At 40.6% G+C, this 11,579-nt stretch overlaps 1 protein-coding gene across 1 annotated transcript in view; it reads left to right on the forward strand.

The window, feature by feature from the left end:
• Nucleotides 1-9,099, forward strand: part of LOC143295003 (sulfotransferase 1B1-like) — a 13,032-nt gene extending 3,933 nt beyond the window's left edge. Inside the window, exons 3-7 of the mRNA XM_076606536.1 lie at nucleotides 298-445; nucleotides 3,416-3,588; nucleotides 4,041-4,141; nucleotides 6,319-6,502; nucleotides 7,818-9,099. Coding sequence (XP_076462651.1) covers nucleotides 298-445; nucleotides 3,416-3,588; nucleotides 4,041-4,141; nucleotides 6,319-6,502; nucleotides 7,818-7,927 — 716 coding nt within the window. The 3' untranslated portion in view covers nucleotides 7,928-9,099. The remainder of the gene's footprint in view (nucleotides 1-297; nucleotides 446-3,415; nucleotides 3,589-4,040; nucleotides 4,142-6,318; nucleotides 6,503-7,817) is intronic.
• Nucleotides 9,100-11,579: the final 2,480 nt, after the last annotated feature.

The following is an 11,579-nucleotide window of genomic DNA, read 5'->3' on the forward strand; positions in this document are numbered from 1 at the left end:
TTTGTTTGTTTGTTTGTTTGTTTTTGTTTTGTTGTTTTTTCTGATGGTGGTGCCTGCTGAGGATGGGGCTCTTAGTCAGAAACATAAGTTCTGGCTAGGCTGATAATAATCAATGGTGTCTTCAGGTTCGTTTTTTGAATGTACAACAAAAGTATTTTAAAGATACTATATTTCAAACAGGCAACTAAAAAGACAACGAAAAGTTGGTAGACAGTGACTTCAGTCTGGAAAACTTCATCACATCCTCACTCCCACTTTGTCCACATCACATTCCCTTGACATATGGATTTGTTTCAGGTACAATCTGGCATCACCAGATCCTTTACATGCTGTTGCATAATAACACGGACTATGTGGGTCGAATGGAGCAGGACCATTTTGAGTGGACAGAATTTGAAAAGCTGTCCAGATCTGAGGGGCCACAGACCTACGCCACCCATCTGAGGTAAGCAGGAGAGTGCAGCGTGGTGTCATTAAGTGTAGCACAAATCAATAGAAGAAAAACAAAGACAACGTAAAGTGTCGCACTTACTACGTAGGCTTCTCCCCTGTCGGAGCACAAGCCATCAGCGATATTCCATCAGACTCGACTCTAGGTCGTCCTTTCCGCTTCTACTCAATTAATCCCCTATTCAGCTCCGACTTACTGTCTGGCCTCCAGCTGTTTCTGGGCAATCTTCTCTTTCATTTCCCCTAAGGGTTGAACGTAAGAGCCTGGTGGATGTTGCTGGATATTGACTTTCTACAGGAGTGTCCAGTCCAGCCCCTCCCCTTCCCCAGGATCTGCTGACTGGGACCTGTCCCGCCCTGAACCACAAAGACTTTTTTTGTCCCACCACTGAATGCTAAAACTACCTAAAACGGGTGTTAATTAATGAGCCATGGGGCAGGACCGATTTGACATTGACACCTTTGTGGCCGTGGTGATTTCCCTGGAGGCCCAGATGTTCTTCAGCATTATAAGGCTTGATCATGTCGGCACAGTCAGCATTGGAGAAAAACAAAACATCACGAACCTTCACTTGGGAAACGACATCGACGGCTTGACAGGTAATGAGTAGAAACTCGCCTACTTTGTTAAAAGATTGGATGAAACATCGACAAGCAGCATGAAAATCAGCGCCGAAAAGAACTAGTTGATGACCAACTACAACACCACCATCACCGCTGATTTAACTGTCAAGCGACAGGAGTAATGAACTGTTCAACAGTTTACCTAACCGGAATCCATCATCAGAAATGGATGGTGCACACCAGAAATCCTGTCGACGGTAGCAAAGACAAAATCAGCACTGTCCAGACTAAACCCTATATGGAAGGACAGCAAACTTTTCGTGAAACATTTTTCTAATTGAAACATCTTTCTAATTGCATGTGAGGCATGGACCCTCACGGTGGATATGAAAAAGAAGAATTCAAGCCCTGGAAATTAGATGCTATCGCAAGATGCTACCCATCAGATACATTGATCACATAACTGACCGCATAACCAATAAACATGTGTGCCGAACCATCAAGCAGCACATAAGACCTCATGATGATCTGCTGACATCAGTTCAGAAAAGATGGCTAAGCTGGTATGGCCACACAGCAAGATCCAATGGCCTCGCAAAAACAATCCTACAAGGAACTGTTGAGGGAGTGAGACGTAGAGGAAATCAGAAAAACACGATGGACTGACAACATTGCACAATGGTAAGGAAAACCATTTTACAGAGACTCGGTACATGAAGGACTCTGCCTCCTTGACTGGCCCTACACTTACTGTGACTGGCATCAGAAATATACTCCAATAAAATGTGCACCATTTTGTACGATTTGTATATAAAAAGGGATTTTCACCCTTTAACTGTATTAAAAGCCTTTTGGTTAATACACGATTGTATTTTGACTGGAAATCGCAATCATGTGTAAATGAAAAATAGTTATGCCAATGTGCCAGACAAGGAATGCAAGGTGCTTTTTTCGAAATTGGCGTGAATCGTGAAGAGTATACCAGTAAATATTTATTCTATGAATATTTCAAATTGGCTTTGGAAAAGAGAAATATACATCTATTTTTCACCGATCAATGTATGCGTCACACCTTCACTTCAGTTTAAAGTACCAAATGAAGTTGGCAGGCACTAGATTCCCCTGAAAAATGGGTGTGATTGGAGATGGGGTTCATTTTGTTATGGAATGTCTAAAATTTGGTGATCCCGGAAAAAGATTTATTCCTAAAAAGTACATTAAATAACAAAAGGAATGTGCTCAGTTGACTTATTATTTCTAAAGCTAAATCAATGTATGTGTTGTTTCCGCCTATCCTCCATGCCACAACAGGGGTCAGAGGATTTAATTTTCTGGATTTCTTGGCGAGTAAGCAGTGGTGACTAGCAATCCAAACCCACCAAATGTAAAAGAACCAAACGGGGAAAATTGATGTGTGAGATGTTCTTTCAGTCATGTCATCATAACCAATTTAATGAAACAGGATGACTGTTCAGAAATTGCATTACTGTTTGTTAAATCACCAATTGAATTTGCTCAGTTGGCTTTTAATGTTTTTTTTGTTTTTAAAATTAAAGCAATGTATCTGTTGTTAATGTCCATTTTTCATGCCCCAAATTGGGTAAAAGGATGAAATTTTCTTGATTTCTTGGCATGTAGGCAGTGGTGACTTGTAATTCAAATCAGTACTGCTCTCCGATGCTATACAATATCAACAGCTGAAAAATAAGAGAGAACCAGTCGTTCATATACCTGTCGGATCTGTTTGGTCTTTTTCTTTATCAAGCTATGCAGTCAGATTCGTTGGCCATGATTAACGAACATTGTTCCACATTACGCCAATCTGGCCACATGGAAAACATGGTTCTGTGTGTGCATGTGCAACCCAGGAAACGGATGAATAACTTAGCACACCAGTGACTTACTCCATGGACTGCACAGATTTACAAAGGCAGGCAGTAAAATGATTACTGAAATGTACATGTTAAACTAACCTTCTAAACAAACAACAGTAGGATAAACCACAGTGATATTCACGCACATGCACGAGGATGATGAATGCATGAGCTGGAATTAGTATGATGCGTCCTGCTCATATAAATCCGTTGTGACTAAAAATGTAAAATAACCCATGTATATATATATATATATATATATATATATATATATATATATATGTGTGTGTGTGTGTGTGTGTGTGTTTGTGTGTGTGTGTGTATGTGTGTGTGTGTGTGTGTGTGTGTGTGTATGTGTGTGTGTGTGTGTATGTATGTGTGTGTGTATCCACACATATCTACCTATCTTTTGGATAGATGCATCCCGCATCGATTAACACTGTTATCGTGGATGGACAGATGGGTCGATGAATGAATATGTGGATCAGTGGATGGATGGATGGATGATGGGTCCTTATATGTGTCAGGTATCACCATCTACCCCAGCAAGCAAGAGAGAAGAAGGTGAAGGTCATCTACTGTTACCGAAACCCCAAGGACTGTTGGGTGTCTCTCTACAACATCGCCCGTGGCATACAAATCATACCATCCTATGAGGGCACGTGGTCCCACTTCTTCGATCTCATGATCGAAAATGGATGTGAGTGTTGGTGGACAGTACTTAGTAGTTTAGGTTTCCAGTCACGTGAAAACTACACCTTTCTAACACCCCCACACATGCGGAAATGTTAGTGCTATACTCATGTCCTCATCCCTGGGGGAAACAGCCCGAATATCACACATATTAATTCACTTTAAGTTGAATACGATGTAATGGAATAATATACAACACAATACTATTGAATGGTGTGCAGTGTGGTCTTGTGTTTTGCAATACAATGCAGTCCAATCCAGTACAATTTTATTACTATTACTGCTGCTGGCACTTCTGATCTTTACATATGTTTCTCCCTGACTGTTGATTCTGTTACAATATATATATATATATATATATATATATATATATATATTTATATATATATATATATATGTGTGTGTGTGTGTGTGTGTGTGTGTGTGTGTGTGTGTGTGTGTGTGTGTGTGTGTTTTCAGACTGGTACGGGGACTGGTTTGATCACGTGTTGGACTGGGAGAAAGCAAAGAGCGATCATCCGGATGATATCTTCTTCTCCTGCTATGAGCTGATGAAGAGGGTAAAGACTGTGATGCTGTGATGGATGATGTGCTGGTTTGACAAGTGGGCTGAACCGCCTCATTCAAAGGAGAAAGATGATAAACGTGAAGAACACACGTGGAAAATAAATAAATGTCTACAAGAACTCCTTTAGTTTGATTCGGAAATATGTGAGACAAAGAAAAAAAAAGAGAGTTTCCTGCGAAAGGTGGCTATTCAGTTTGAGGGTGATTTGAAAAGGAAATCGTCAGAATTTTGTATAAGACAACAACTTTGTGTTCTGAGAACTATTTGCTTTTATTTCGTGAAGGCTATTTAGTAAATGTATGCACTTCAGATTTCCTTAGCTATGGAAACTTGTTTCGTCTAATTCCCATTAATTTTACATTAGTGTCAGATGTTCAAATTCGGCAATTCCAAAAAGCGCGAGTCTGATAAGAAGATGTGAGTGCCAGACATGGCTGTATTGTTAGTAATAAACAGCATAGTTTACCACTCACAGAAATTTACCAGTAAACTTTTGATTGCGAGATCAGTTTATTCTCCGGATTACAGTTTTAGCAGGACAATGAAACAAGAAATGACTCAGTGCTGTGTATCTCACAGGAGATGACTCAGTGCTGTGTATCTCACAGGAAATGAGTCAGTGCTGTATATCTCACAGAAAATGACTCAGTGCTGTGTATCTCACAGGAAATGAGTCAGTGCTGTGTATCTCACAGGAAATGAGTCAGTGATGTGTATCTCACAGGAAATGAGTCAGTGCTGTATATCTCACAGAAAATGAGTCAGTGATGTGTATCTCACAGGAAATGAGTCAGTGCTGTATATCTCACAGGAAATGAGTCAGTAAACTGATCAATAAATAAGGTCGACAATTCTTTGAAAAAGTCTTCAGTCGTATATCATTCGTAAGTTGGAGACATTTATGAAACACCAAATATGTACGTGATAAACACTGAAAAAGTGAAATTTTGGCCAATAGACGGTTGCGGGTGGCAACCGTGGATACCAAACAACAAATAAGTACTATCAATAACTCTTGGGAAGATAAAAGCACACAACTTCAAATCGTGGCTGCGCTGCTTTCATTTATTTTTTTCTATCGACAGCACTAGTACAAGGGATATCATTCTGTTCGGACAGTGTCCGAGCTAAGAATGATGATGATGATTATGATGATGATAATTCAACACACATATACATACACACACAATATATATATATATATATATATATGTGTGTGTGTGTGTGTGTGTGTGTGTGTGTGTGTGTGTGTGTGTGTGTGTGTGTGTGTGTGTGTGTGTGTGTGTGAAATAATCACAGTCACGCTGCACAATGTGAAAACCGATGCGTAAAACATGAAGTTAAACACTCAAACGAAAACGCAAAAGAATAACTGCATAGACATGTAATAAACACTCAAAAATCAATTCACACACACACACACACACACACACACACACACACACACACACACACACACACACACACACACACACACACACACACACACGACGAAATCGAAACATCACACATCTCATATCACAATACTTAACACTAGTATTCAAGGTAATACTTAAAAACATATCATAATAATACAAAAAATTCCAATGATTTAAATCAGTTACATATTTCACAAAGTTCGAGAAACCGTCAACGATTGGTTCCACACGTCAGTTGGGTCCGTCAAGGTAGGATTCTATCTCCTACATTCTTCAACATTTTCCTGGAATGTATAACGATTGATGCCCTTGAAGACAACTTTGGCATCATCAACATCGGAGGATGTACCGTCACAAATCTCCGTGTTCTGATGATATGTATGGACTGGCAGGCAGTGAAGAAGTACAACCAAAAATGATGAATCCCTTGAGTGAAACATGAACCATATACAGAATGTAGATCAGCGTCGAGAACCATACTTCCATGCATAAGGAGAGGTGAAATTCATAGACGTGGGTCTATAGGTTCTCTTTGAAAATTCAGTTATTTTTTCCTGGGGTAAAATGGTCGGAAGTTCCAGACAATGTATTGTATTTTTTCTCTTTTTTTTCGTACCTAGGATAGGCTCTCAAGGCCTGATCGGCGCGTTGGGTCACGTGAAGGTCAGGCAACTGCACCTTTTTCAGCTGACGTGGTGTAGCGTATACGGATCTGTCCGCACCCTCTGAACTAAAGCTGTGCCTGTTGCAGGATCCTGTGGGACAGATCATGAAGATAGACCAGTTCCTGGGCCTCAACAGGGGCAGACAACTGTGTGAACAAATCGCTGAAGCCTGTAAGTTCTCCAAACTGAAGGCAGCGAAAGAACCTCAGAACCCAGAGGTCCACGGAGAGAAGATGTGGAAGAAAGAGTCAGGCGGACTTTACCGGAAAGGTTAGATAATTCTTTTCACCACAGATACAGTGACGCTATTCTGAAAGAATGGAAGGGTGATATACGACTGCATCTCTCTGTTGTATCTCTCTCTCTCTCCCTCACTGTGTCTGTGTTTCTCTCCCACCCTCTCTCTTGCAAAAGAAGAGGTATTGCTTGAATATATATATATATATATATATATATATATATATATATATATATATATATATATATATATATCGTAAAGCTGCATGGCAAGATGGCATTATTGGAGAACTGTAGTATACATGTAAAACAGAGTCGATTTCGAATTCTTTGGTGACTTTTTCAATTCTCTTTTTGACAGAGGAGTTTATTCTGATGACTGGGCAGAATGTATTCCACTGCCTCTTCATAAAAAGGTGATATGAACAACCCCAATAACTACAGATGAGTTGTTTTTGTTATGTAAGCAGTACGTTTACATACGTTTATCATAAACCATAGATGGCACGAACGGGTTGAAGAAAAATAATTTTATTGACGAATATCAGACAGAAATTACGCGTAGGTATTCTACAAGAGGTAATACATTTACTTTGACAGCTTTTATACAGAACACTTTTCTCTCGACTGTAAATTGCATGTCGCGTTGATAGATTTTAAAAACATATCCATGCTTTGGCTAACCTCTTAAACAATGTTTTTGTTTGTTGAAATCTGCTAAAATGTATCATGATCACATTTAAATGTATAAAAGCTCGGGTTAGATGTAGAGGTTATATGACTATAGAAATATATTCAATGTGCATCTGGTGAGAGACTATGTGACGTGTTATACAGCCCTGCCCTATTCTGTCGTTGTAGCAATGAATTAACTTCTGAACCTGTTTGGTGTGGAAAACATGGTGCACACAAAGGGTTACTGGCAGATTCTTGTCAGGAAAGAGGACTGCCTCAGGACCGCCTTTTCCACTCCCTCAGGTCAGTTTCAGTGGCGAACCATGCCGTTCGGACTCATGAACGCAGGTGCAAGCTGTACATCCATAATGAAGAGGTTGCTGGAGCGACTGAAATAAAAATCTATCCACGACTTCATTGACGACGTTATGCTTGCTCGAAATGTCTCAAATAATCTTCTAGGTCATCTTTTGACTCATCGTATGGTCTCAAGGTGAATGACGGCGCAGCCCTGAATCTTGCACGTGACAGGTCCACCCCGTCCTCATACTTGCATTGAATCTTTTTCCTTTCTGTATGCACCCCCTCCTCTCTCTCTCTCTCTCTCTCTCTCTCTCTCTCTCTCTCTCTCTCTCTGTCTCTCTCAATGCCATCTGTATGGTCCACTCCACAGGGGAGATCGCAGACTGGAAGAACTGGTTCACGGTGGCACAGAGTGAACAACTTGACGCTGTCTTCAAGAAACGGATGTCAGAGAGTAAGCTCCCCTTCTTCTTCGAATGAAGTCACCTGCAGAACAATTCTTTTTGTTTGAGATTTCAAGAGCTCAGGTTGCTTCTTGTTCTGATATGTGTACGAGCATAGGCTACAAACTTTGCATAGTATAAACACACATATTTTCGAGGGTTTTACGAGACCTCCTGCATTTGTATTACCAGAGGCAGAGTGTCATATTCTTTTGACACTTTTACCTTTGATTTGTATGTTATTTTTTTCATTGATTTACTGTGCGTTTTCACGAACGAACTGGCATGAGCAAATGTGTTCTTCTGTCTAAAAGGGTGCTTTATTAGTTTTGATGTAAAACAACTATTTGTACCTTCGTTATAAAACTATACCATTGTTTTTTGGGTTTTTTTCCTTTTTCCCTATACCGGTGCGTCGTTTTCATTTCCTTTTTTCGAGAAAGTGAAATATTAATATTTCTACTGAGTTTATTTTTAAAACTCTCACATTCAAAGGACAAATACACAGTTCATCTACACAAATGGCAAAAATGATAAATTAATCAATAATACGTCAATCACAAACACATAGTAACATCCATAATAACTATTTCCATACCCTCAGTCCGTGAATCACTGCCGTATCGTCACCAGAAGGACAGTCCTCAGCGCACACAGTCTCAGCCACGTTCATCGCCGTCCTCAGCGTGAGACACCGAGGGCACCTGGTGCCTGCTTCTCTCATGTTCCTGCTTTGTCTGTTTCCCCCTACTCTCTACCTCCTTGGGACTTGGACCATCCTTTGAGAGTGGCTGATTAGGAGTCTTCGACCTGCTCCGAGGGGTGTTCTGCAGTGTGTGGCCTGACGCTCCCCGGGACGACCTCTGGGCTGTCGGTCCTGAAGTTGACGACTGCCCTCTGACCGGTCACCCCCTCTGTCAGTTGTCTCCTCGTCTCCGTTGGTGTTCGCTCCGTCATTAGAGGAGGTCACTGAAACAGAAACCTGGCGAGCAGGATCCCCGCGTTTATGCCCCTGTTGTTTGTAAGCTCTACAGACAGTATATTTATCACACTGCGAAGTATGGTGGTTCGGCTTTAAGCACCTGGAGAATGTTGCTGGTTTGTGGGTTTTTTGGGGGGTTACTCTGTTATCTCTCTCTCTCTCTCTCTCTCTCTCTATATATATATATATATATATATTATATATATATATAAGTGAACATTTCAACGCTAGTATATATATATATATATATATATATATATATATATATATATATATATATATATATATATATATATATATATATATGTGTGTGTGTGTGTGTGTGTGTGTGTGTGTTTGTTTGTTTGTGTGTGTGTGTGTGTGTGTGTGTGTGTGTGTGTGTGTGTGTGTGTGTGTTTTGGCGTTGAAATGCTCACTTTCAGAGGATCATCAGGCACTGTCATGAGTACAAATCTTCTCCCAGTAAAGAATCTTGTGAATTTGCTATCTGAGTCTCTAGCTCTCTCCGCCTTGATGGACTGAGCGCAGCTTCTTCTCCGGAGCCATGAAGAATGAATGGTTTGGTGGATGCTAGCTGAGGCACAAACCCACTCACTCTCATACCTTGAACCACCAGGTAATTTCTTGTCTTCGGTACAGCAGGGTAAAGTCTCCATAGGCCGTGAATCTGCTGTGCGCTGACCACTGTACCCTGTCCGGCTGTCCTCTCACCTGCCAGACACGTATTCAAGACCGACGGACGGTTGTCGACCGCGTCTGGGATGTCTTTCGCTCTGAGAAAGATGGGGTTGACTCCGACTGACATCTTTCAAATGAAGCAGTCGAGTTCAGAAGAAAAACTTCAGTCAAGAGATTCCTGACTGTCGCGGTAGGATTAGTTGTCCACTGAACTGGTTCGGCGTGTGAACGAAAGGCTATGTTGAGAAATATAAACTCAGCCGGCGTAGACTTGCTACGAGTGTAGCGCTTGTAGAAATCGTGACACAAATCGTTACGGCACAGATTAGACAACGTTAGAGAACAAACGATGTATGGTTATGTTCAGAATATTTTTTGTTGTTATTTGTTTGCTTGTTTGTTTGCTTGTTTCAGCCCATATTCTGTTCTGTAATGCGTTTTGTTCATGTCATTCATAATGCTTCATAAGAAATAAAATGATTCAGATCATCATGTTTAGTTTGAGTTGTTCCTATATAATACATGCAAACCTAACTCACCCTCTACACACAGACACACATGCACGCAATCAACCGAAATAGAGGGTTATTGCATGGACTAACGATATCATCATCATCATCATCCAAAAAATAAATGCTTATCGATTGACAAGTAAACACTACGATATGCTATACAATTCAGTAGTCTCGAGAGGCAAAGGAAATTAGGTGTCGAATGTCTGCTTATATGAACCTCTGCTTGTGGACACATGAAAATGTAGCCTTCTTTAACTGTCGACTCCAAGTTTGTTGTTTAAAATTAAAGAATGGTGGGTGGGGGGAAGTTCTTTTCTGCTCATTCTTAGAATAATAACAATGCACTTCTGAGAAAGACATGGCACATTTTTTAACCCAAAAAATATTAGCACATTCATGCTACTGTAACATTTCTTTTTTCACAAAACGTAGCACTTTTTGTTATAAATTTTAGTGGAAATGAAAACTTCTTCTGTTTAGAAATTATAGAAAGGCATACATCTGCCGTAAGCAGCAAAACTTGTGCCATGTGATGGGACATAAACTGATATACATTCTTGGAAATATTTTCTATAAACGGAATTTACTTATCCATAACATAAACTCAAACATCACAAATCGCGCTATTCCGCGTCGGTTCGTCGTCACTTTTCCCTTCAAAACGCGTCAGCTACATGTCTTCTGTTCCAAATCGATTTGGGTCACACCATACTGATTTAGGCAAAGCATTTGCGTTAATATCCGCTGCATTATTTGGATAACAGTGAAATGAGGATCCGGTGTGGCACGTTCTGTTTGTGTGCGTTTTGGTTATGTCCTTCTTGATCACTCTGAAATAAACGGATTTTCAAAACCTGATCTCTGCCTCTGTCTCTATCTATGTCTGTCTCTATTCTTGTCTGTATCTGTCTCTCTGTCTCTGTCTGTCTGTATCTGCATGGATGTGCATGTGTGTGTGTGTGTGTGTGTGTGTGTGTGTGTGTGTGTGTGTGTGTGTCTAATATGCATATGTGCTTGACTGTTAGTATCTGTGTATGTGCCTGAACGTGTGCTTATGTGTGTATGCGTGCATGATTGTATCATTATGTGTCAGCACGCGTGAGTGGATGCTTGTGCACATGTGTGTAAACATAATGGTCCCAGTGGTGGTCACCTTTAGACATATATATCATGACGCAAATAATCATTGCTTCGATATCAATGATGCCATTTGGCGACTCTCCACAGTGCTGCCGTCATTCAAGTACCAAACTGTTGCAAAAGGAATCAACCCACAGTCCGGCACTGCCTTACGACAGTCATGTTGCATAATGTCTTTCCAGGATGATCAGCTAAAATCACGTCACTGTAGAGGATTTGGTGTCCCGTGGAGATCAAACCCTTTCCGTTTTTTATCCAACAGGGAAGTATAATGACCAATCATATTACATATCACATGACACGTGTCACTGCTTCTGGGTTCCTGCTCGCATTACCTGCCACTTATTGCACACATGTGGGTAGCAGGAACAAAG

This window comes from Babylonia areolata, chromosome 20 (assembly GCF_041734735.1).
Source record: "Babylonia areolata isolate BAREFJ2019XMU chromosome 20, ASM4173473v1, whole genome shotgun sequence".
NCBI classification, from domain to species: Eukaryota; Metazoa; Mollusca; class Gastropoda; order Neogastropoda; family Buccinidae; genus Babylonia; species Babylonia areolata.